The sequence below is a fragment of the Schistocerca cancellata genome, chromosome 1 (assembly GCF_023864275.1).
Source record: "Schistocerca cancellata isolate TAMUIC-IGC-003103 chromosome 1, iqSchCanc2.1, whole genome shotgun sequence".
NCBI lineage: Eukaryota > Metazoa > Arthropoda > Insecta > Orthoptera > Acrididae > Schistocerca > Schistocerca cancellata.
In genome coordinates this window covers 771,927,427-771,953,648 of record NC_064626.1, presented here as the reverse complement: position 1 = coordinate 771,953,648, position 26,222 = coordinate 771,927,427, and the positions used below count along the sequence as shown (strand labels likewise).

The 26,222-nt window shown below is 42.7% G+C and overlaps 1 protein-coding gene across 2 annotated transcripts in view; it reads left to right on the top strand.

Moving 5' to 3' along the window:
- The window catches only part of LOC126187067 (uncharacterized), a 255,499-nt gene that overhangs the window by 52,114 nt on the left and 177,163 nt on the right, over nt 1-26,222 (top strand). For both annotated transcript variants that reach the window (XM_049928264.1, XM_049928265.1), the window contains exon 2: nt 16,681-16,860. In XM_049928264.1, the coding sequence (XP_049784221.1) occupies nt 16,681-16,860 (180 nt within the window). The remainder of the gene's footprint in view (nt 1-16,680; nt 16,861-26,222) is intronic.

The following is a 26,222-nucleotide window of genomic DNA, read 5'->3' as shown; positions in this document are numbered from 1 at the left end:
GATACGTTTAGATTGATCTGTATCAGAAAATATGGAGAGAAAGGTGAAATGCGTTAGGAAATGATTCGTTTAAAAGTAAGAAATAAACCAGATTACAGAAACATTTGATGTGCCTTTAACGGTGCTCGAAATCTTGTACAGCAAATGCAAGTTTTGTGCTTAACTTTTGCTATACGTGATATCGGGCATCATTAAAACAGATGTTTCTATAATCTATTTCATTTCTTACTTTTAGAAAAATCATTCCACAAAAAACTTACACTTTTACAATTTTTTTATTTCCTTCTTTTACGCAAATGATTTCAAAAAACATTTGTCCATCTTCTTTCGAGAACTTTTTTTGCAGTTACATACCACACGAATGTACGAGGGGCGTTCAGTAAGTAATGGAACACATTTTTGTTCTGAAATCAGGTTGGTTTTATTCAGAATTTCAGCACACTATATTATTCCTCACTCTTTGGGCTACAAAACCCTATTTGTCAACATAATCTCCCTTCAATGTGACAGCGTTACGCCACCTTGCTGGGAGGACCTGTATGCCCTCTGGTACCAGTCTACTTGTCGACGCCGGAGCCAACGTCTTGCTGCATCAATAACCTCCCCATCATCCAAGTACGGCTTCCGGCGGAGTGCACCCTTTACTGGGCCAAACCGATGGAAGTCCGAAGACGCGAGATCCGGGCTGGAAAAACACTCCATGGAAGTTCTATGACCTCCTCTCGGTTGCGCAGAATTGTGTCAGGTCTTGGTTGTCATGCAGAGAGAGAAGATCGTTTGCAGTCTTGTGGCGACGAACACGCTGAGTCCAACATTGCAGGAAACACAGCTGTGCGTGCCGGTCGACACGGGGCAGATCGGACGGGTCTGAGCGACTTTGTTGCGATGATGACGGACGCCCCGCCCAACGGCTCATCGTGCTTTTGTTCACCGCCAGGCCTCTGTAAACATTCTGAAAGCGTCTATAAATGTCTGCGATGCTCTGATTTTCCGTCAAAAGACACGGAATGACAGCTCTCTGCTTAGAAAGCACCTCAGCTACGTACACCATTATGAAGACTACACGTAACGCCGCCACGTACTGGTACCTTATGAAACTATAGGGACTGAAGCGGGAATAGACCATAATGTCGCACAACGAATTCTGCACGTAACGTTTTACTAGCAAAATAGCTAGGTCTAGAAGAGATGAAGTTTTTGAACCTTCGTTTACATAGCTGGCAGCAGCTTTTCTTGAAATATTTCACTTTCTTCTCAAATCGTTAATTTAATTTTTCTTTATTACTTTGATTACTTTGAAGCAATTAAATCTTTTTTGCAAAACTAGGTCTCACGCTGGTCAATTTGTATCCCTTTTGTCCATTTCCCATTCCCCATTTGGCTATGAAAATTCGGACAAAAATACATTGAGTAAATTGTTGGGAGTTTTATTTTCTCTCCGATCAAAGATTTGACTAACAACGTTTTAGGCACCGAAGAACATTTTGAACCAGTTGTACCTCACAGCAGGCAAGTTTATGAAGCAACTAACATTTCAGAACCACTAGGATCTGCTAATAACTAACTGCTCATTAAGTAACGGCTGCGATGATCTGATGATCTTCAGATGTCATAAAGTATTTACAACAGGCTACATCGCAAAGTTCTCACTTTCGCGTCAAATCAGATAAAAGCCGTCATGTGTCAGTGCCGTCGATGGTAAAATACATTACACTGACTACAGTAAAATTCACAGACACATTTAGTGTTCGTACACCGGCATAATCTGATTCCATATTTTCATGTGGAATGTACTTTACATACTTTTACTATTTCTCATACATTTCCTGTTGATGGCACTGACGCAGGATGGATTTTATCTTATTTGATGCCGCAGTAAGGACGTTGCCATGTAAGCTGTTTTAAATAATTCTATAACAACTGAAGATGATGAGGTGATTGAAAAGGATAGTTAATAAAGAAGCATTTTATCAGTAGTTCTTGGCGATTCTGAAATATGACTTTTTTGAAGTACTTGTAAAATTTAACTGCTTACTAGCAACAACCCATATTCTTTTTAAAGTAAATAAAAATAAATGTATATAAATACTTTGTTTCATGAAGCTTATTTATTTTAAAAAATTTTACTCACATTTTTAGCATAACGAAAATATGTAATGCGGGTTTTTATGATTGTAAATCATTAGCAATAGCAAGGAAAGCGTTTCTGAGGAAGAGAAATTTGTTAACATCGAGTATAGATTTAAGTGTCAAGAAGTTGTTTCTGGAAGTATTTGTATGGAGTGCAGCCATGTATGGAAGTGAAACGTGGACGATAAATAGTTTAGACAAGAAGAGAATAGAAGCTTTCGAAATGTGGTGCTACAGAAGAATGCTGAAGATTAGATGGGTAGATCACATAACTAATGAGGAGGTATTGAATAGGATTGGGGAGAAGAGGAGTTTGTGGCACAACTTGAATAGAAGAAAGGATCGGTTGGTAGGACATTTTCTGAGGTATCATGGGATCACCAATTTAGTATTGGAGGGTAGCGTGGAGGGTAAAAATCGTAGAGAGAGACCAAGAGATGAATACACTAAGCAGATTCAGAAGGATGTAGGTTGCAGTAGGTAATGGGAGATGAAGAATCCTGCACAGGATAGAGTAGCATGGAGAGCTGCATCAAACCAGTCTCTGGACTCAAGACCACAACAACAACAACGGTTAACACTAAGAATTTGAGCTCATGATTGGTATGTCAGCAAATCAATAGAGATAGCAAATGGTGTAACCGGCTGCAGTCGTGCATAAAGCATCTTCACACTAATTATGTCTAATTTTGTGACTCCTTGAGCCAACGCGCAGAGCCATTGTAAGTATAAGAGACACATGTCGTCAGCAGTTGACGATTCTTTTTTGTTACTTACGACAGAAGATCGCTCTCGTACTAATTATGACGTAGGTGCATCCATTCTTGCCTTGCTGAATGGTAGGACAACAGCCGATGTGTGTGTAAAAACTATCAAGAACACCTTCAGCTGTAAGTTCACCTACAACTTAAACAAGAAACTGAAGACGTGAATGTGAATGTCACATGGTATCACTAGCTGGGGTTAGCCGTCTCTCGCGTGTTCTTCCGCTTACACTGGCTGCTTTTCTGGCGGATATGTGAGAGTTGTGTCGTATGTGTCTTTGTAGTATACAGGGTGGCCCACGAAATGTGTTACCAATTGTTTCTTTCACAATTTACGACGCACATTAGATATCCCGCTGGGATCTCTACAGCAGTACCAGCAGAGCTTGGAAAAACAAGTTAGTTATGAAATGACGTGTAATTCACGATACTGCCGCTAGGAGACTAGTAAGCAGCAATGGCTGACAATGGAAGATTGACGACACAGCAACGATCGGCAATTGTGTTACTTTTTCATGAAACGAAAAGCCTTGTTGTGACTCAGAGGCGTTTTCGACAACAGTTTAACACACGATGGGTCCCTTGCAAGAAGACCATCCACAGGTTGTACGATAAATTTGTACAGGAAGGAACAGTATTGGAAGCGAAGCGACCTCGGCCTAAGCCTGTTTATTAGCCGGAGAATATTGAAGCGGTACGAGTTGCTGTACAGAGAAGTCCCAGGAAATCGTGTAGAAAGGCAGCAGTGCAACTGGGAATATCCATACGCTCCGTTCAATGCATTCTTAAAAGTGACATCCATATGCACCCATACAAGATGACCTGTGCACAGAAGCTCACTGAAGAACACAAGCAGCAGAGACTACTGTTTGCTTAGTGGGTAGAGGATAGGGAAGAAACTCAACAACGTTTAGTTTTCAGACGAGGCGCATTTTCATTTAGACGGTGTGGTTAACAAACAAAATGTACGCTTTTGGGGCACTGAAAACCCACGAGTGCTTCATGAACGACATTATGCTCCGAGGATAACATCGTGGAGAGCACGGACTTATTGGACCCTTTTTCTTTGAAGAAACTGTGAACAGCGAGCGTTATTTGAGCATGCTTCGCAATAGCTTCATTCCACAGCTTCTTGCTACTGCCTTGCCCTTCAACACGCGGTGGTTCATGCAAGATGGAACAAGGCCACATACTGCAAACACTGTGTTGGAGTTTCGATGACGGACAAAATTGGCCCCCCAATAGTCCAGACCTCAATCCATGTGACTTTTTTCTTTGGGGGTACCTAAAGGAAAAAATTTTCCCGAACCGTCCACGTGACTTAATGGAGCTCAGAAGACTTATTCTTCAAGCTTGCAGTGAAATTACGGAAGACATGTGCCGTAGGGTAATCACTAACTTCAGTGTTCGTTTGAAGGAAGTTAGGAAACGAAATAGTGGACATATTGAGCATGTGCTGAGTTAGAACAAATCTCCATGGACGGCTCTTCATTGTAGTATATGTTCCATTGAGATTGTATTGACAATTAAGTTTATATTCAAAAACAAAATGGTAACACATTTCGTGCGCCACCCTGTATGTGGGTGACGGGTGCGTGTATAGCGTAGTGCTATATTTGTGTCGTATGACGATGATCAGAGCAGGGAGAGTGTGGGAGCCGGTTCCGGCACAAAGCCTAATCCTCTGGAATAGCACGAAGGGGACCGCCGGGCTTGAAGTCCGCATGCGACAGACGAATCACCAACAACGATGTTACATGCTCACAACCCAGTAGTCACTGCGAAGGGGTTTGTAATTTATTCCGGGGCACTGCCGCAAACACCAGTTTGACGCCGCCACCTCTCCTCCCCTTGCTTACCAAATCCTGGTAGTGTAGATCTCGTCGAGCACCAGCCAGGATTCGAACCGTCTCACGTCTTAGTCAGGGGCCACAGCACTGGCGTGCATCTCGGCTACGTAGGCGAGTTGAACGTAAGATAAGGTGATAGCAAGTGGTGCAGCCGGAAGTGAGGCGATAGCGGTGAGCGGAATAAGGACGCGCAGCCGCGGGCCGGATGCACAGCACAGAGGCAGGCAGCCGGGCAGGCGGCGAGCGGTTTCCGCTTTCCCCGCGGCCAGCCGACCGTCGCGCCGCCGCTCCCGTCTCTACTCGGCAGCTTCGTCAGGCCGGCCACCGGCTGGCCAGGAACCCCGCGATACCCGCCGGGGAACGAAGAAAACCATTACCGCCAGCAATTGGTCGGGCAAACGGACACTGCACAGACGATCTGCTCCTTCCCGTTCCGTGTTTCTTCTAGACTCACAACCACCGCTGTAACACGCGATACCATTACGAACCGATTTTGAGTGCCCTGTCTACAAGTACATGAAAGGCCAGAACTGATTTCGCTAGCCCGTTCAAATCTGGGGTATCGGAACGTCAGTTTATTCTGCACGAGTACAATCAGCTGTTCCGACTTAGTCGGTAAGGTGAAGTGAACCAGTACCTACGTAAGAAAGAGCAGAAAAGGAGGAGGAGCAAGAGGAGGTGGTGGTGGGGAGGGACGAGGGTGGGGAGGGTATTACCTACATTATTAAACGGCTAACTTGGTACACTGTGCGCAGTCCCAGTCCCAGATTGCTGTCTTACGATTGTCATTGGCAACAAATATTTGATTTTCAGTATTACATACAATTATTGACCGATTTTAAAGTTTAAAATGCTGTCATAATCTAGTAATTAAGAGGTACATTCTTACGTTACAGGTTTAACACAGTAAGACAAATACTACAGCTGGAAACTATGTGTATGTTTTGTGGGAGCGTAGCTCAAGGCGCGCAAATTGCCCGACTACTTCATTTATAAATAGCGAATTGCCTTCTCTTGCCGCACTGTATTTTATTTCTCCGAGATGCCTTTCGCCTTTTTTCACTTTAAGGCATCATCAATGGGGTCTATAATGATAGTCACGATATACTTTTTGACATGTATTATTCGTAGATTCTAAAACAGGTCACTTCTCTCTTTTTATGTAAATAAGTGAGTACTTACATATCTTCGCGTTTTTAGTTGGTGTCTGAGTTTCCTCTCTTCTGATCACCTGCCGGGGTCGCACTACCGCTCTATTTACGAAACATAAGCATGTTTTTATGTTTCGAACTTCTCTCTCCCCACTTTTCATTTCGCTTGCCCTTACTGTTGGGATGCACTGTCAGTCTTCTGTAACTAATATATACATTTGATCGGAAACTGTGACTTCAAGACGTAACTACTTTGAGGATGAGATACACAGTGAGGATGAGATATGCAGTGAACTCAAGAGAGGAAACGCAGATACTAACTAAAAACATGAAGATCTGCAAGTAATGACTTATTTACATAAAAATCGAAAAGTGAACTGTTTTGTAATCTACATAATACATATAAAAAGTGTATCGTAACTGTATCATTATACAGTGAAGAAGGGCGAAACGTGTCTGGGAGCAATAAAATACAGTGCAGCAAAAGAACACGTATTTTCTTTAGAAAACAAATAGTTCAGTGCTTGCTGGGTAAGACGGCCACACAAACGAAGTCGTTATGCACACTATATTGACCTAGTAATTGAGAATGACAGCACTTAGCGACTGCCAACAACATTTACATATAATTTAAACCTTTACGAAACTTTTGCACAGTGATGCCTCCCCACAAAATAATGAAAGGGAAAAAGTGTATTGCTTACTACATTTTATTGTTGATCTACTAAAACTTCAGCATAAGGCAAGAAGTTTTAAATTATTACTCCTTTCCTACTAACAAAGTTTGAAAGCAGTGCCCACAGATGTCACTGAAAGCTGGCCCTGTCTGCGAAATTAATCGATTGTACGACACATAGTTCAGGAGATATGACGTCAAAAAAATTGAGATGCGCAAGAAACTAGCATTTGTTTGAATTGAAGCAGAAATTACTCATGCTATATTTATCCAGTGTTTCATAATAAGAGCACTTAGCTATTCCCAACAAACTTTAAACTTAACTTCAAACGTTTTCTAAAATTTTTTCTCGTTTACATGCTTAACGTCAAATGTTTAGCACATTAACTCATTTGTAGGGTAATAATCTTTGAAGTTGTCTTATACATTACAGGCCGATTATTTGGAGAATCAGGGGTGAGGGTTTACCGGCTATTTGACAGAAGATGTTTAAAAATCTTATCCACGCCAATTAATGCATGCAAAACAGTTTTACTATACCTACATAAATCGTGCGTGTTGTGGAATAAATGCGATGCAATAACTGGTTGAACAGTTTTGAACTCCAAGGTGTTGTAGACTGGGAATTTCTAGAAAACTTCCTAAACAGTAAAGACACATTCTTAACCCTGCGCGTTGAAATAGCGAACACGCCCACCTCCGTAGCCGAGTGGTCCGCATGTCTGAGTGCAGGGCTGCAGGCTGTTCACGCGACAGCATCGGGGCTCACACCACAAAATGAAAAATAAAAAATAGTATTTGTATTAACACTGAGGTGCAGGCCTTCTTATATCGTAAGACAAGTGCTGGAATTATTTTGTGCGAGCTTACTGGGATGAATTTTTAAGAGGCCAGCTGATACAAATGATACAAATATTCACCTCTCAAAATCCGTGCTTCTTCGAGTAAAATTCGCTCTGGCGCCCGGTCAAACGCGTGCCACTTCATTTGGAAAAACCAGTAAGACTTTTGAAAGAATGTTCAGCGGAATTCTGGCAGTGTGAAATAAGTGATTCCGCGGAAAAGCGGTTTCCTTCTTACGTCATTTCATAAAAGCCACGACTCATCTAAAGTCAATGATTGTTTCTCTAAAAATCGAAGTCACTCTATGTATCCGTCGCTTATGATCCTAAGCAACAGTGAAGAAAGTCCAGTTTCATAACAGAGACTGATCAAAATCAGACTTCAAATATCCATGTTAGAAGACACACTCTATATTTTTGCTCCGCTCAGTATTGAAAGTGGTTTTAGTTCATTAAATCATAACTTTTTTGCCAAATTTTTCACATCTACATGATAATCTGGAAGGGCCTGGGTTCAGTTCTCGGTAGTGCCATGAATTTTTCCTGCCCAGGGTACTGGAACAGCGTGCACTCAGCCTCGCGAGACCAATTAGAGAATAAGTTAGCTTTAGAACGTGACATGGCGTAAGGAGCCGTTTGGAAGTCGTGAAAGAAACTATAGAACGGAGCTCTGAGTATGAATTATCATAAAGTGTGGAATTCACATACTGTGTACTAACAGTCTTTCAGAAACGAGGCATCTATTCAACTTACGTCACCGTAGTGAAGAATTTGTATGCCAGAGCTGTAGATTCCGTTAGACTTCATCAAGAATGTGAGACAGTCATAACTAAATGAAATGTCAGATCCTTAAACATGGAATGCGAAGAAGGAACTCACGTTAAAAGAACATTTCCGAATCTCCTCCTGAAACTAAGACTGAAAATTATTTTAAACTGAGACTAAAGTGAAGTGCAGCTAACGTATCCGGCGGGGTCAGGGATTTTCTCTGCCTCGTGATGACTGGGTGTTTTGTGATGTCCTTAGGTTAGTTAGGTTTAAGTAGTTCTAAGTTCTAGGGGACTGATGACCTTAGATCTTAAGTCCCATAGTGCTCAGAGCCATTTGAACCATTTGAACTAACGTATGGCAAAGAAATACTGTAATTAAAATGTAGCTGTAGAACTAGTTGATAACCTTTTTTATTTAGAAGAAAGCGGTTGAATGGGCAGCATAAGAAATAAACAGGAGAAAAAAATGACCTGGAGTTCAAAATGGTTCAAATGGCTCTGAACACTATGGGACTCAACATCTTAGGTCATAAGTCCCCTAGAACTTAGAACTACTTAAACCTAACTAACCTAAGGACATCACACACACCCATGCCCGAGGCAGGATTCGAACCTGCGACCGTAGCAGTCCCGCGGTTCCGGACTGCAGCGCCAGAACCGCTAGAACACCGCGGCCGGCACCTGGAGTTCTTTTCGTAAATTAAAGTGCGTTTTTGGTGTGAAGCTTCCGATACCTCTAAAATGAAATATTTACAGTGTTAGATACAAGTTTTAATTTATGGTAGTGAATCATGGTCTTTTACAGCGGAAATCATAAAAAAGGCAGTGTTGCTCAGCGACCATTGGCACAGAAACTCGTAGTTCTCTACATAAATGTAACTTATAGTGCGTAAAAAGGCAGAAAGACCCATTACGATTGCAGAATAACTACATCTATTAAATGTCTAAGAGTTGAGTAAAGTAAAGTAAAGGTCACGTAAAACTAATAGCAGTTAAGGCAGATGCCAGACTGAGATTCATTGGAAGAATCCTCAGTAAGTGTAGTCCACCCATAAAGGAGGTAGCTCACGAAGTCCTCATTCGACCAGTGTCAGTCTAGGATCCGAACCAGATAAAGACGACACAGAGAAGATCCAAAGAAGGTCACAGTTACAAGTTAATATAGTAAGCGCGGAAACGTAACAGACTTGCTAAGCCAATCCCATTGGTGGACGCCAGAAGAGAGGCGTTCTGCATCACGATGTGCTTTGCTGTTAAAATTCCAAAAGTGTACGTAGGGAGAACAGGCAGTCAATATATTGCTTCCTCCTGTGTAGGTCTCGTACACGTCGTTAGAGACGGAAAACAAGCTCGGTTAGGACTGGGATGGGGAAGGAAATTGCTTGTGTCCATTTCACAGGAACCTCCCCGGAATTCGTTAGTAGAGGTAGGGAAAGCATGGAAACCTAAATCTGGATGGTTGGACAGAGTTTGAACCCAGCTTCTCCCGATAGCGAGTCCAGTGCCTTAAGCAGTGTATCAACTCACGTCTGAACTATGGGTAAAGTATCAGATAGGAAGTTCATTGTATGATGAGGACGTGTGCTGTGTGATACTGTATTTATGTAGTTGGAAATGAGTCTGTAATGAATGATGAGTCTGTAATGTAATATAGTAGAGGCTGAATTTACACCTCTACCCATCTTTAACAGAAGCATAGGCCCAACTGGGGTGCGCGTCCACATCAGTAATGATTCATGCGTTCATCCTCGGAGAAACTGCGAAATGATTTGGGATCTAACAGAGGACATTAACGTATAGTTTGATGATCAGAAATTGTACGCCACTGTCTCTCGTATCTTTGCTTAGTATATACTTCTAATGAACCTTTCTTGCACTATTAGGGCTCGAACTTGTTTCTTTTATATCGCTACTGTTAAGTACCAGTGTGGCTACACAGGAACTAGCGTGCGTTCTCCCTTTTGTCCGTAATAGGGCTGTTATACGATATTTCCTTATACAGAAATTAAAGTACAACTGGCTATTGTACGTGGAACGCATTTGCCTCTAATTTAACATACTACATTTAAGTGATGTGGCTCATTTTCAGAATTAGATGGTATTTGTACCATTCGACCCTTATTTCCATTACCTTTAGAATACTGAAAGTTGCGACTCCAGTTTTAGAAATTACTCAATGTCTTACCAGATCAAAAGGTTGCGAATATTATATGCAACTAGCGACTCAGTCCGCTTCACACGGGTAGCGTTAAGTATCTATAGCCAGAAACTACTGGTTAAAAATATTTGATCATTTCAAATTGTGAGTCTCACATCACTGACTGACGGTGAGATGGTTATCTTTTCATTATTGTTCATATTTATTACAATACTTAGGAGCTGAGTAACTCACTGCCCGTTGTTCGAGGAATTTGCAGTGAACTAAGAGTGTGAATTGCGATTGGCAAGGCGGCCGGAGCGGCCGAGCGGTTCTAGGCGCTACAGTCTGGAACCGCGCGAGCGCTACGGTCGCAGGTTCGAATCCTGCCTCGGGCATGGATGTGTGTGATGTCCTTAGGTTAGTTAGGTTTAAGTAGTTCTAAGTTCTAGGGGACTGATGACCTCAGAAGTTAAGTCGCATAGTGCTCAGAGCCATTTGAACCATTTTTTTGCGATTGGCAATCTGAGGGGAGCAGAAATTGGCAGTCTGAAATTGTCGTCGTATTTCTAAATGCGTATCTTCTCATCAATGAGAGACGAATGCTAGATTGAAGGGCAGAGTGGAAAAAAGTGAGGCATCCAGGATTCGATCCTACTGTACCACTTTTTCTTTTCCCTTCAGTTTGTTCATTGTTCTCTGGATCTGGCCTGATCGGACATAACATAACACCTAGTCAAATTCATTGTTGAATATTATACTCATTATTATTATTATTATTATTATTATTATTACCGAGGCTAGCCATCTCTCTGACGGGACACGCTGAGCTACCGCGCCGGGTACCACTACAGCACCATCACGTTACAGGTGACTTTGGTTCCGCTTGGTATATTCTCGAAGACTGCTGCTCTATCGAGTTAATAGCTGCTGTTTAGTAGACGGCAATGGCATCGTTTTCACTACTTTAATTCATAATTCGTAATTTTAACGAAATATTTATAAACCATATTCAAATACCTACCTCGTAAATCTTTGTATTTATGAGTCAAAACAAGATCAAAATTCCTACAACACGTCCTGAGACTAACCTGCACACACAGAGGTACGCGAGAGAACGACTTCAATTTATAAATATAGAGAATAAGGGAAGGGACGATGTAAGCTGCTACAAATCATTAAGACAACAGTCATTCGACATCTCCAGAATTCAAATTTACAAAAAATATTTCGATTAACGGTTAAGTTTATTCCTTGAGGTTAGTATATATTTCACCCTGACGGGAGAGCAGTGATCCTTCAAGCAACGGTAGCACGGCCAATTTTCGTGAAGGCCAGCCCGTTTCGCAGCACAACCCCGATTGCCACTGAGGAAGCGACACACAATTGGTGTTTTTGTCGCTCCTTGATCCGTTTTCTCGGGCGCGCGCCTTACGAAAGCGACCCCATGCGTCGGCTGTTTCGCCAGCGAGGCCGGGCGTCCGCCGTTGACACGGCAGGAACCACGCCGCTTCCTATTTTACAGCACGACAGCAACAGCGGAGAGTTGCGTGGAGAGCGCACACCCTGCGACAGACCTTCAGGCTTCAGTGGCTTCTCACACCAACTCTTCGGCACGAAGAGGCAAATGTTATACAAAACATCCACATTTGTACTTCAGCCTAAAGATGTGCTGTGTGGGTAAATCATTGATGCTGATTTCGATTTCATCATCGACGACCAATAATATTCGACACCATAATCTCGAGGTTAAATTATGAATTTATAGAAAGATTTATAAAAAAGGTCTAGTATGTGTGTGAGAAATCTTATGGGACTTGACTGCTAGGGTCATCAGTCCCTAAGCTTACACACAACTTAACCTAAATTATCCTAAGGACAAACACACACACACACCCATGCCCGATGGAGGACTCGAACCTCCGCCGGGACCAGCCGCACCGTCCATGACTGCAGCGCCCCAGACCGCTCGACTAATCCCGCGTGGCAAAGGTGTAGTAAGCGGCATACAAATACCACTAACATCATCTTCATTAATCAATAAATTATCGTCATTTTTGCGTCGTCCTTAATTGCTTCTACATTCTTAGGATGTAAACGAAATAATACGGAACCAGATGCATACAAGAAATTTAATTTCTTGACCGGTTTCGGTCGCTTGATGCCAATAACAGACTGCATACAGCCACGGCAGCAAAATACTAACACGAATTCTTTACAGACGATTGGAAAAACTGGTAGAAGCCGACCTCGGGGAAGATCAGTTTGGATTCCGTAGAAATATTGGAACACGTGAGGCAATACTGACCTTACGACTTATCTTAGAAAATAGATTAAGGAAAGGCAAACCTACGTATCTACCGTTTGTAGACTTAGAGAAAGCTGTTGACAATGTTGACTGGAATACTCTCTTTCAAATTATGAAGGTGGCAGGGGTAAAATACAGGGAGCGAAAGGCTATTTACAATTTGTACAGAAACCGGATGGCAGTCGAGGGGCATGAAAGGGAAGCAGCGGTTGGGAAGGGAGTGAGACAGGGTTGTAGCCTGTCCCCGATATTATTCAATCTGTATATTGGGCAAGCAGTAAAGGAAACAAAAGAAAAATTTGGAGTAGATATTAAAATCCATGGAGAAGAAATAAAAACTTTGAGGTTCGCCGATGACACTGTAATTCTGTCAGAGTCAGCAAAGGACCTGGATGAGCAGCTGAACGGAATGGACAGTGTCTTGAAAGGAGGATATAAGATGAACATCAACAAAAGCAAAACGAGGATAACGGAATACAGTCTAATTAAATCGGGTGATGGTGCGGGAATTAGATTAGAAAATGAGAAGCTTAAAGTAGTAAACGAGTTTTCCTATTTGGGGAGCAAAATAACTGATGATGGTCGAAGTAGAGAGGATGTAAAATGTAGACTGGCAATGGCAAGGAAAGCGTTTCTGAAGAAGAGAAATTTGTTAACATCGAGTATAGATTTAAGTGTCAGGAAGTCGTTTCTGAAAGTGTTTGTATGGGGTGTAGCCACGTATGGAAGTGAAACGTGGACTATAAATACAGGGTTATTACAAATGATTGAAGCGATTTCACAGCTCTACAATAACTGTATTATTTGAGATATTTTCACAATGCTTTGCACACACATACAAAAACTCAAAAAGTTTTTTTAGGCATTCACAAATGTTCGATATGTGCCCCTTTAGTGATTCGGCAGACATCAAGCCGATAATCAAGTTCCTCCCACACTCGGCGCAGCATGTCCCCATCAATGAGTTCGAAAGCATTGTTGATGCGAGCTCGCAGTTCTGGCACGTTTCTTGGTAGAGGAGGTTTAAACACTGAATCTTTCACATCACTATGCGTGAAATTTGCCCGCACGCGTTCAGCCGTTTCTTCGCTCACTGCAGGCCGACCCGTTGATTTCCCCTTACAGAGGCATCCAGAAGCTTTAAACTGCGCATACCATCGCCGAATGGAGTTAGCAGTTGGTGGATCGTTGTTGAACTTCGTCCTGAAGTGTTGTTGCACTGTTATGACTGACTGATGTGAGTGCATTTCAAGCACGACATACGCTTTCTCGGCTCCTGTCGCCATTCTGTCTCACTGCGCTCTCGAGCGCTCTGGCGGCAGAAACCTGAAGTGCGGCTTCAGCCGAACAAAACTTTATGAGTTTTTCTACGTATCTTTAGTGTGTCGTGACCATATGTCAATGAATGGAGCTACAGTGAATTTATGAAATCGCTCCAGTCATTTGTAATAGCCCTGTAGTTTAGACAAGAAGAGAATAGAAGCTTTCGAACTGTGGTGCTACAGAAGAATACTGAATATTAGATGGGTAGATCACATAACTAATGAGGAGGTATTGAATAGAATTGGAGAGAAGAGAAATTTGTGGCACAACTTGACTAGAAGAAGAGATCGGTTGGTAGGGCATATTCTGAGGCATCAAGGGATCACCAATTTCGTTCAAATGGTTCAAATGGCTCTGAGCACTATGGAACTCAACTTCTGAAATCATCAGTCCCCTCGAACTTAGAACTATTTAAACCTAACTAACCTAAGGACATCACACACATCCATGCCCGAGGCAGGATTCGAACCTGCGACCGTAGCGGTCGCGCGGTTCCAGACTGTAGCGCCTAGAACCACTCGGCCACCTCGGTCGGCACCAATTTAGTTTTGGAGGGCAGCGTGGAGGGTAAAAATCGTAGAGGGAAACCAAGAGATGAATACACTGAACAGATTCAGAAGGATGTAGGTTGCAGTAGGTACTGTGAGATGAAGAACCTTGCACAGGATGAGTAGCTGACTGTCGTTCGGTCAGCGGCAAGGAAACCCTTTGTGGTTTTTATTGCCTTTGAACATGCTAAAGCTTGTAGAAAGCGTATTTTCATAATACTAGAATCGACAAACTTTGATATGGCTAATAGGTTAACTTGTTCAGATGGTAGTACGTGCATTTTAATTTCTGTTATTGTATTACTCTTCACATACTCTCAAATAATCTGTACAGGATGCACGCTTGATATTTGGATGTTCAACATAATAGCCATTTGGATTACTTTACTGGCTCCAACGTTCTTCTCTACGAAAATTTCACAAGTAGCCACACTAAAGTCCGTAGACTGTCACAGACATTTCCCAGGTCTATAATGTTTGTGGCTGTTAACATGGGTGGTGTTTGATCATGCCAGTTAATGATATTATTAACCAGTGAATTCCATCTATTGATACTTCTTGTATTTGTGTGAGGTCTGTTTTTTTTCTTATCTCATCACTTATACTAATATACAGGGTGTATCATAAAGAATCGTCCGATTTGACACGTCTATATTTCTAAAACTAATAAACATATACAATGAATTTTGTTATTTGATGATCCGGAAACTGATAAAGTTTTTTTTCATACTTTTTCATCAGTGCTCAATATGGAGTCCTTGAGGTGCACGACATATGTCAATGCAGTATTCAGATTGTTCCCACACTGCATCGGGCATGTCTTGAGTTACACCTTCCACAGCCGCTGTTATGCGATGTCACAGTCCATTCATAGTTGTTGGTAACGGGGGCACATAAACAGACTCTTTTATAAATCCCCACAAAGCAGTCGCATACAGTCAGGTCCGTTGACCTTGGAGGCCAGTATGGCAAGGCTGAATCATTTGGTCCAGTACGACCGATCCATCTTTCAGTAATCCTTTGATTAAAAAATTTACGCACTTCCAGATGCCAGTGTGGTGGTGCCCCATTCTGTTGCTAAATGAAGTCGTTCGAATCAGTCTCCAGCCGTGGGAAAACAAAGTTCTCAAGCATAACGAGATATCTGCTTCCTGCAAGTGTTCTCGGCAAAGAAAAATGGACTTTTTCCCGTGAAACTGATCAAAACACACTAAATTTTGGAGCGTCACTCTCATATTGTACAACTTCACGTGGTTGTTCCGTACACCATATTCTCACATTATGACGGTTCACCTTTACATTTAAATGGAATGTCGCCTCGTCACTAAACTCTAAGAGTGGAACAGAACTGTCATCCTCCATGTTGCCAAGAACAAAATTACAGAACTCCACACGCTGTTGTTTGTCACCTTCACGAAGAGCTTGCAGTAGCTGAATTTTGTATGGTTTCACGTATAAACGTCGACGCAACACACGCGCGACGGAAACCGGTGGCATGTTGAGCTGTCGAGCTGCACGGCAAACGGATTTCTGCGGACTCTTTGTGAAACTATCGCGGTGCGTTTGACTCTCGGGGACGGCGCGGCGATTTGCCTTTACAGAAGCAACCTGTTTCTGGGAATTGTTCATGCCATCATCTAACGCTCTGTGCTGTAGGAGGATCCACACCATTCCTAGCACAAATGTCACGCAGAACAGTAGTTACTGACCCGCAAAGCGCAAAACGTAGAACACAAAACGCTTTCTGTTGTCCCGACACCATTTTTACCAGACCTGTAGTAGGCGCACACTGCAGCTACCTAGCGGGAACCACGTAAAACTTGAGAGTTTGCTCTTTCCAACAGTACGTTGTTCACTCTAATAATAGTTACGATTTTTTAAAATGGGATGATTCTTTTTGACATATCCTGTATTGTGGTCCGCAAAGTCAGTGGATTTAGCTTATTCAGTGAAGCAGAGATGTGTGTACAGCAGTGGAATTGACGTGAAGGGTGTTGTTGTTGCTGTGTATAGTAAAGGCTCTTCTCTTTCTAGTTTTTCTCCTCTCACCTGTGCTTGTTGCCTTTTAATTTATTCGTTATCGATGTCGAAGCAACTACGGCTTCGTCCTGTGTGGTGGACGTGATACGCCACGGCAAGCGCAGCCCAGCATCCCCTGGTGAGAGTGTGTGTTGTGTGCAGGGGCGGGCTGCCGGTTCCCCGGCGCACCGGCGCACTCGTCGGTCTTCTTCTCGGACGCGGCGCTGAGCGCCGGCACCGTCGCCACCTACTCGTGCGAGCGCGGCTTCGAGCTGCTCGGCCCCGCGCGGCGCGTCTGCAGCGAGGCCGGCGCCTGGCAGCCCGAGGGCATCCCCTTCTGCGGTGAGTACCTACCTGCTGCCGCTGCTGCTGCTGCTGCTGCTTCTATAACACCCTGTTTGGGGTCCGGCGCTTACTGGCATCATCACTCTCTACGACGCAAACTGCAAATTACAAAAGACGTTGACAGCAATACGTTAAGGGGGGTAGGACGTCAAACGGGCCGACTTGGAGCAGGAGAGGAACCACAGGACATTTTAATTTCCACTGACTATACTTTAACAAGTAAATTCATAAAACTTTGTCAGCATGACCAGGAAGGATTCAGGATTCACACTCGTAGCAACGGAAGTTCACAAACATAACAAAATAATTTTTTTGTTACATGTGAAATTTCATCATTTTTTCATTTACTATTGGCTGCATTTGTTGCTATAGGTACACTTTTCTTCATAAGTAAGAGAGACTGTTCGATGAATTTTTCACAGCATACAAACCATACTTGCAGGTGTCTGAAACTCTAGAATCTATTTCATTTATGAGAAAATGAATGAGCTGTTACGTTTTAAACTTTATGTTTAGGCAAAAATCAAGTTTTGTACTTAATTATCTCAATTTTTACCACAGGTTTTAATAGATTTGGAAAATTCTAGAGTTTCGTACACCTGTAGGTATGGTTTGTATGCTGCTATGAGTGTAAATCCTGAATCCTTCCTGGTCATGCTGACGAAGTTTTATGAATTTATTTGTAAAAGTATAGACAGTAGAAAATAAAATGTCCTGTGGTGCCTCTCCTGCTCCAAGTCGGCCCGTTTGACGTCCTGCCCCCTTAAGGGGGCTTTCACGGTTAGTGCGTAAATATTACTAAACATTTGTGACACACAATTCGAACGGCATAAGACATCGATAGTAACCACATTACAAGTATTTAAGAAAAAAGTTTCGATTAACCTAAAAAACCTTATTAACAGTCATTTCGTCAAGAGCTGTCCGCGAATTTAATTCATAGCTTAGAGATATTTTTGAATAAACCCTTCGTCGAGTTCTTGTCGCGTCACGATTGTCAGTCTCGAGCTTTTGACGTCATCACCAGCACATATTCCAATAAACGTTAGGAGCTGAAGTTGGTCGAATTACGTCATGGAGACGTCACGGCATCGTGGAACTTCTGTGTGCTGCCAGAGATTACGTCGATGCCAGTGATGGCTGAAGAACTTTGGCTGTTGTTGTGGTCTTCAGTCCTGAGACTGGTTTGATGCACCTCTCAGTAAAGCTGCATGTCCTCGGGGAAAAATTACGGCTTTAGTTTCCCCTTGCTTTCAGCCGTTCGCAGTACCAGCACAGCAAGACCGTTTTGGTTAGTGTTACAAGGCCAGATCAGTCAATCATCCAGAATGTTGCCCCTGCAACTACTGAAAAGGCTGCTGCCCCTCTTCCGGAACTACGCGTTTGTCTGGCCTCTCAACAGATACCCCTCCGTTGTGGTTGCACCTACGGTACGGCTATCTGTATCGCTGAGGCACGCAAGCCTCCCCACCAACGGCAAGGTCCATGGTTCATGGGGGGTGGTACTGATTTCGTTAGGTGGTGGACGACACACATCAAGAGAAGGTTTCCATGCGCCACAAAGATTGTAGCCAGTGTACCCGTTAAAGTTATTGTTACACATTCTGATTTCAATGGCTTCTGTAATGACAGAATCGCAGTAGATAGGTGCATGGAGTAATATTTCCGTTTCCTCAAAAATAATCCTGTGTTTGTTCACGAGGCTGTGTTCGCCAACAACTCTGTCGAAATCGCGATATTTAATACGGCGCTGGTCTTCTGTGCAGCGTCCTGAGATCGTTTGTGTTGACTGACCACTGTAAGTGCTATCATAGTCGCAAGATTTTTGTAAATTATGCCTGAGGAAATGGAAATATTACCGCCAGAAAAAGATGCAACAGCCTCAAGGACTGTGATCAGTGTCACCACTTACAATATGTGCATACTGAGAGGTTGTAATGTTACTGATTCAAATGTCACGGTCATCGGCGATCAGGTGCTGCTCAACAGGCCTGTCTATACGCCCTCTGTTTCCTCTCTGCGCCGGCCGCGGTGGCCGAGCGGTTCTAGGCCCTTCAGTACGGAACCGCGTGACTGCTACGGTCGCAGGTTCGAATCCTGCCTCGGGCATGGATGTGTGTGATGTCCTTAGGTTAGTTAGGTTCAAGTAGTTCTAAGTTCTAGGGGACTGATGACCTCAGATGTTAAGTCCCGTAGTGCTCAGAGCAATTTGAACCTTTTTTCCCACTCTGCAAGCAGTAACTGCGCTTAGTTTAGAGGTGAATAGTGTTTGTCAAAATTCATTCTAGGGAACTACGATGCCCCACCGACGATTACATACTTCAGCCATTTGAACGGGGTCGCATTATGCCGCTGCAACAAGCCGGGTGGATGTATCGGCGGATTTCTGCACATACTGGGCACAATGATTCAGTGGTGTGTCGCTGTCATCAGTGACCTGTGGATCGGTCCCACGCCAGTAGACGGGGTTCTGGAAGTCCACGCAGTACAGACGCACGTCGAGGTCGACGCTCTGTGGTAGCAACGGTGGCCGACTGAACATCATCCAGGGACGAAATCCAGACACATGTCGCACCTCCTGTGTCATCACGCAGCATTGGGAATTGTCTGCACGTAACAGCTTTTAGAACCTCTGTGCCTCTCGCCAGGCTGCCAATGACGTCACGACATCGCCAAGCACGGCTACCCTGGTGTCGTGAGAGAGTTGACCGGAGAGAGGAATGGCGCTCGGTTGTCTCCAGTGATAAAAGTAAATCATGTCTGTATGCGAGTTATGGACGTACATGTGTATGACGCACATCTAGTGAGCTGCCTATTCCGGAGTACACTCGAACACGATACACAGGTCTCACCCCAGCGAGGTTTCAAGGTGTGGGGCCATCAATTACATCTCACGGTAACAGGTAGTGTTTCTTAATGGTAGAGTAATCAGTGCCCGCTACAATGCACAGGCTGTTATCATCCCGATACTGCCATTTCTTCCACAGGAAGGTGATGTGCTTTTTTCTGCTGGACAATGCACGTCTACGTACGGCTGCTGAGGCGCAACGTGTCCCTTGGTGATATACAACGACTGCCTGGGCAGCAGGATCTTTCAGCAGCAGAACACGTATGGGACATGGTGAAGCGGGAACTTTCTATTTCTGCAGGGCCTGCGAGACCTATTGTTGAATTGCAAGAAAAGGCCCAAGATGCTTGGGAGAGTCTGTCGAAGGATGCTATTCGTAACTAACAACGTCTGCATGCGAGATTACACGCCTGCGTTACCGCCGAAACTGAGGGGGCAATTGTACTGTGTACTGATGCGACTATTTGGACACCCTTTATTGAGATCTGTGTGTTTCATTTGGTCTGAATTTGTCATCATATGCTCCTTCAAAGATGAATTACTCGTCACCTCTCTTGTCAATAAAATGGCCTTGTCCCTGAGGGTGTTGCATTTTTTCAGGCAGTGTACCTACTGCGATTCTGTCATCAAAAAAGCCTTCGAAATCCGTAAGTGTAGCAACAACTTTAATCGAGACAGTGACTACACCTTTAGTGGTGCATAGAAACTGGCACTCGCCGCTGAAAAGCAACAGAGAAATCAGTTGACTCATCCACCGTCTAACGAAATCAGCATCGCTCACAGTGCCCTCCATTCAAAGACATAGACGTTATCTGTGGTAACATATAGAAGTCCAATGACTCAGTGACATCTCCATGACATAATCCGACTAACTGAAGCAGCTAACGGCCTGCTAAAATATCTCCTTATCGGCGACGACGTAGGAGGTATTGGAGAAATCGGGACAGACAAATATGTATGAAGTCTGTGAAGCATTTATTCATCAAGAGCGTAGCCGCGAAAAACTCCGTTCTCAAAGCAATATTTTTGTTAGTAATACACCGTCTTCTGTCCCAGTATGTTATTTTCCTGTTTTAGTCCAATGCGTTTCGGAGCTACAATTCCATTTTCAAGGAACACGTTGACGTGTTCTGGAGCTACAGCTGCTGCAGTTTATCAGAAAAATGAATAAGGAGATTTCACTTGTCTCTCACACATATGTGAATAATCTCCCTCCTCTCCATCACTTCCACGCTCTTCCTGAGCTCTATTTCGCTCTCACCCACTATGTCCCACCTCATGCTATACCTGCTCCTGCCCCCTCTCCTCCAATACCACATTCGTCGTCACTTCTCCACAGCAGACTATTTCATACCACTTCATCATGTTTTTCGTGAACTAAATATAACATGACAATATTGCGTCAAAAGAATCGTGCAATATACTCATAACAAGGAAGCCAAATCATGTGCAGTAGATGTAAGAATAATTTTGATTGCCACTGCTTTGAATTATTTTCTTGTATTTTATTCCGTGTGATATATAAACGACAGTAATATGACTCTTGCTTGTGTAGCACACTCTAGAATCACAAATTAAAATCTGTCATTTTGATGATGTATTACACCCATTAACACGCTACATAATTTGAAGTGTAAGTGTCAATGTGGAAGTTTTCATCGATACAAAAAAATGTACTTTTCGTGGCCAAATAAAGGAATCTGTTAATAATACTTTGTTTATTGCGTTTATCTCATCTGAGGTAGATGTTAATTTACCCTACTTGCTCTTCGGCTATGGAGCAGTAGAGAAATAGTCTGAAAGTGCTTGGGTGAACCCTCTGCCAAATACTGAAGCGTAAATTGAGGAGTAATCACGTAGATGTAAACATAGTGTAATAGAACTATATCGTTCATTTATTACTAGGTCATAAACTGAAGCAGATGTAACCCCAAATAACGTAAATGTAATCCTTGAAATTCGAGTTGTAGCTACAAAACGCATTGAAAAAAAAAAAAAACGAAACCAAAATGCTATGATTGTGAACGATATTTTACTCACAAGAATATTCCTAAGCTAACTTTAAGGGATAAAAAAACCATATCCAAATTTTAACAATATAAATTTCAAATTCGGGTTTTTAAATCAGTTTAGTAAATAAACGTCATTACCTATCGTGCTCGTGGTTTGAAAACTTGTGATATCACATCTCTCTCTTCGCGGGAGCACGCGTAAACGAAAATTTAACTCAGTACCCAGTCTATCTGTATATAGGACCTTCACGTAAGCAACAGCACCGCACCCCCCCCCCCCCCCCAAATCTTGAAGGTATTCTCTGCAGATGGAGACGAAAGGTTGGGTTTCTTCAAGAAATCCTTTCCACCGCGTCTAAACAGCCTGGAATATTTTAATACGTGTGACAACCATAAATACGTCTCTAGCGTCGTTGTCGCCTTAAAACGTTTTCAGCAGAACTCCAGACGAATAGGAACGTCGCCACCGATCAGGATAGGCGTGCACGCGGCGTGATTACGCGAGCCTGCCGCAGAACTGTGTCACCGGACGGCTGGGCTGTGTGAACGCGGCGCTCTGCGGTGCTACGGTAATTCACACCCACGGCCCGACCTTGCGGAAGCGAGATCGGTTACCTCCGAAATCGGCGGACGAAAGTGTGTCAATAAAGTAGGCCGCCGAGTCTACAGTTCTCCTAGTACCGCGGTATTCTGGTAATTCACGTTTTGGATGGAGAAAATTGTGTGACTGTATTTGGTGAAAAAAACTGAGTTTTGATGACGTTAGATAGGTGTTCGGGATGTCCTAAAAGCTTTGACTTTATCTTTAGTTAGATGGAAGCGAGGTGGTGGTTGTAAGTTAACGATTTAAGAGAATATTTCAAGTCATCCTCAAAATTTAAAATCGCCTTAAAATCCGAATGAAAGATTTCGAACGAGAAAGCTTCCATTTTTAGACATATGCAGACACAGAATACTTCATCAAAAAAAAAAAAATCAGAATCCCTCTCTTCTTCTTTTCCTTTTGGTCATTGAGCACAGTGTCAATTGAGAGCACTTTTTTTTCTACTGGTCTTTATTCTCTCATTCTCATATTTTGCAATCTTCTTCGTTCTTCTGTCCATGATGTTTTCATACTGGGTGTAATTCTGTCTTAGAAAGATACAGCGACTTTTTTATTTTACTTGAAAGTCACCGTTTTAGAATGCCTGTTTTCTGTATTCCCATTTCTTCCAGATCCTGTAGTGCTTCTTCGATGCAGCATATTCTGACTCTCTTTTCCATAATAAGCTTCATAAGCTGATGTGTCATTCTGCGCTAGTACACTCAAAGGATGTATCTGAAGAATACAGCTCATTTCCTTACGATGTTGCTGAGCCTCTGCATCTGGATTTACAGTTCCTCGTTCGCTCATCTTCTACATTGACTATCTACTGTTCTTCGAGGTTCCAATGTCCTCCAAGTTGTCGCCTACTAAGTAATCCTCGTCTTACAAGCTGAGCATAAGGCTACAATGTGGATCACCGTCCGGCAATGTTTTAATTTTCATCGATCGAAGGATTCTTTAAATCGGCTCATAATTTAAACAAATAAAAAAACACGCAGAATGATCTTCGTTTACCTCCCTTGGCTGTATTCTTTTCGGACAATATCCCCTTCGTAGCCATACAGCGCAGTTTCCTTGCTCAGCAGTAAGTATTGTTACTGGACTCGGGTTGACTTCCCGCGTGTCAACTTAGGGAATCAACGCATGGACTTATATCCGATGAGGTCTGACCCTTGTGACTGTGTGTGTCTGAAGATTGAAGTTTGCTCTTTCGCAGCTTGTAGATTTTAATGTCGTGAGATTTTAAGATGTTTAAAACTGTAAAAGTAAATGAGCCGAAAAATTATCTTAAAAAGTCGTATGCTATCCGTCAGGCATCCACATGGCAATAAGAATAACGCATTTTTATACCACATAGCTACTGTGGCTATGTCAAAGGTTTTACGGTATTTAGCGTTCTGTCATACTTCTTTGATTTTTCGCAGTATACAATATTCTACTACTCACAACGTCGTGAGGGCGTGTTCTCCTTAAAATATTGGTCACAACTACGTTTGCGGAAGTTCTTATGAATTGAATCTGTTCGTCTCCATGATAGAAAGTCTAATTCCCATGGCTGCTGATATACAATGAATATTGTTCACACACTTACAGCTTGAAACACGACTGTGGATTCGCAAGCTTTTCCTTATTTCTGTTCATGAGCATAATTATCTGTGTCAGGCTGCATTAGATTTACAACCTGTAAAACAACCTTGGAGTTGCTCACACTTCCTGCAGAGATGTACCTTGGCATTTCGGATGTGTCACGATGCTTCATGGTTACACTGCTGGTTTCTAATGGCGAAGACGAGCCTACTGCATTACCTTGACGCGACCCTACTACTCATCCACCGAGAGTTTAATTAAACACCATTCAGCTCTCCTTATGAGTTTCTACAAATGTCAGTCTGAATACGCTTCTCTTTCTCTTTTAAATCCGGTAAGAGTTTCACTATAGTAGTTTCTCACGTAAGAAAGGAAATACCGTCTCGCTGCGATGTAAGTTCCTGTGTGTGTGTGTGTGTGTGTGTGTGTGTGTGGTGTGTAGTACTGTTAGTTTAACCCGATTGAAAAAGAAAATACAAAAAATAGCTCGTGGCAGCAATCAAAGTATTTGTTTACTTTAAATAATCATTATCTTCATACCGACAATTGCCTTCCTTAGAGAAATTACCACGTTTCATCCTATGTTTGATCTCATGGGTGTGTGTCCGTTCTTCGTAAAGTCTTCTGTAACTATGGAATGACTTTTGACGAGGTATTCGGTAGTCGGCTAAATGTTTTACTATGAAACAGAGTGCCACGTGTCTGTTCGGAGGGGAAGTATTCTTAACATATATATTTGATACAGATGGATGTACTCTTACAAATGTGGTCGTGTAGCAACTGATGCAATAATAGTTTCCTCACTTCAGTGAAGAAAAAAAAGCCATCCTTCCTTTCATAGGCGTTAAGCGCTCTGGCTTACGAAACCATTATGTACAGAGGCTAACGAACGAGTTACGAAAGTCACTTACCTGGTCCCTTCCTCTTCACCCGCATATCAACTTAAGGATGTTTCGAAACGTGGTGACTGGCAAATGCTGATGTAAAAAGTGATGTGGTACCCTTCTCTTGGCGTGATGAATACCCGCTCTTAGAAAGTAAAATGCTGTAATACGGGGCGGCTGCTGTAAGGTTAGTGTGCCAGCGGCAGCATAGTATTAGGCTTCCTAAGTACTGTCTTCGCTCTGCAGAAGCTGTAGTACTAATTTGACACACGTTCTTCAGTCTCCATTACCAGTATTGATGCTAAGATTCTGTCGGTATACTTTCTTCATTTATAATTTTTTAAATATTCGTAGTATCTCAGAAATTATTTTACTGTGACAGTTGCCGTATTTTATTTCGGCTAGAGATCCACAGAAATTTGTCTTGTAGATGATTTTAGAACACTTCACAGCACTAATATTTCGTGCTTTTTCGTTTAAAACGATTTTTCCGGTCAAAGGACTAATCTAGATCACGGACTACTTCTGTAGAATCGTGTTAATACAAAATGACCGCCAAAGCATGCATAGTCTCATTGCGGTATTACCTTCTGGCTAAGGATGCATACAGATAGTAGTGATGCTACAATGCAACGTGTTTGTTAATACGAAATGCAAAATCTACAAAGCAATGTGGGGATTAGGCCAGAATAAACAGTGTCAAACGAAGAAATACCGCAGAAACGTGCAAGCAGATGGCATTTCGTGATGTGAGCGGAAATCCGATATAAAATACCACCACTGATGATATTTCGTTCCAATAAAACGAAACCCGTTTAGTGACAAAATACGTACTTTCTTGTAGTTGCAAAGACGGACTTAAAAAACCGTCAATAATTATAAAGCAACTACGGACGACATTGTCACACAAATGAAGACTGCCGCGCGGGATTAGCCGAGCGGTCTGAAGCGCTGCAGCCATGGACTGTGCGGCTGGTCCCGGCGGAGGTTCGAGTCCTCCCTCGGGCATAGGTGTGTGTGTTTGTCCTTAGGATAATTTCGGTTAAGTAGTGTGTAAGCTTAGGGACTGATGACCTTAGCAGTTAAGTCCCATAAGATTTCACCCTCACAAATGAAGACTGTGTCTCATTACAAAATCGTCAAATTGTCAGAGAAGAAAGTGAAATCAATTATTGGCGTTGTATTAAATGATGCGGGATGCAGTATTCGCTGAAATGCAGAGATTTTAATTAATAATAGAAGCATTCATTTCCATACTTTTTCAGTGAAATTTGGTGCTTAACTTTAACCAGGCCTGCAGCTCGTAGTCTATTGGTTATAGTGGTCCCGAGTTCGACTGCGGACCGAGTAGGAGACTTTCTTCACTCGGAGACTGGGTTTTTGTTTTGTCCTCTTAATTTCACCTCATCAGAAAGACGCGCAAGTCGCCGAAGTGGTATCAA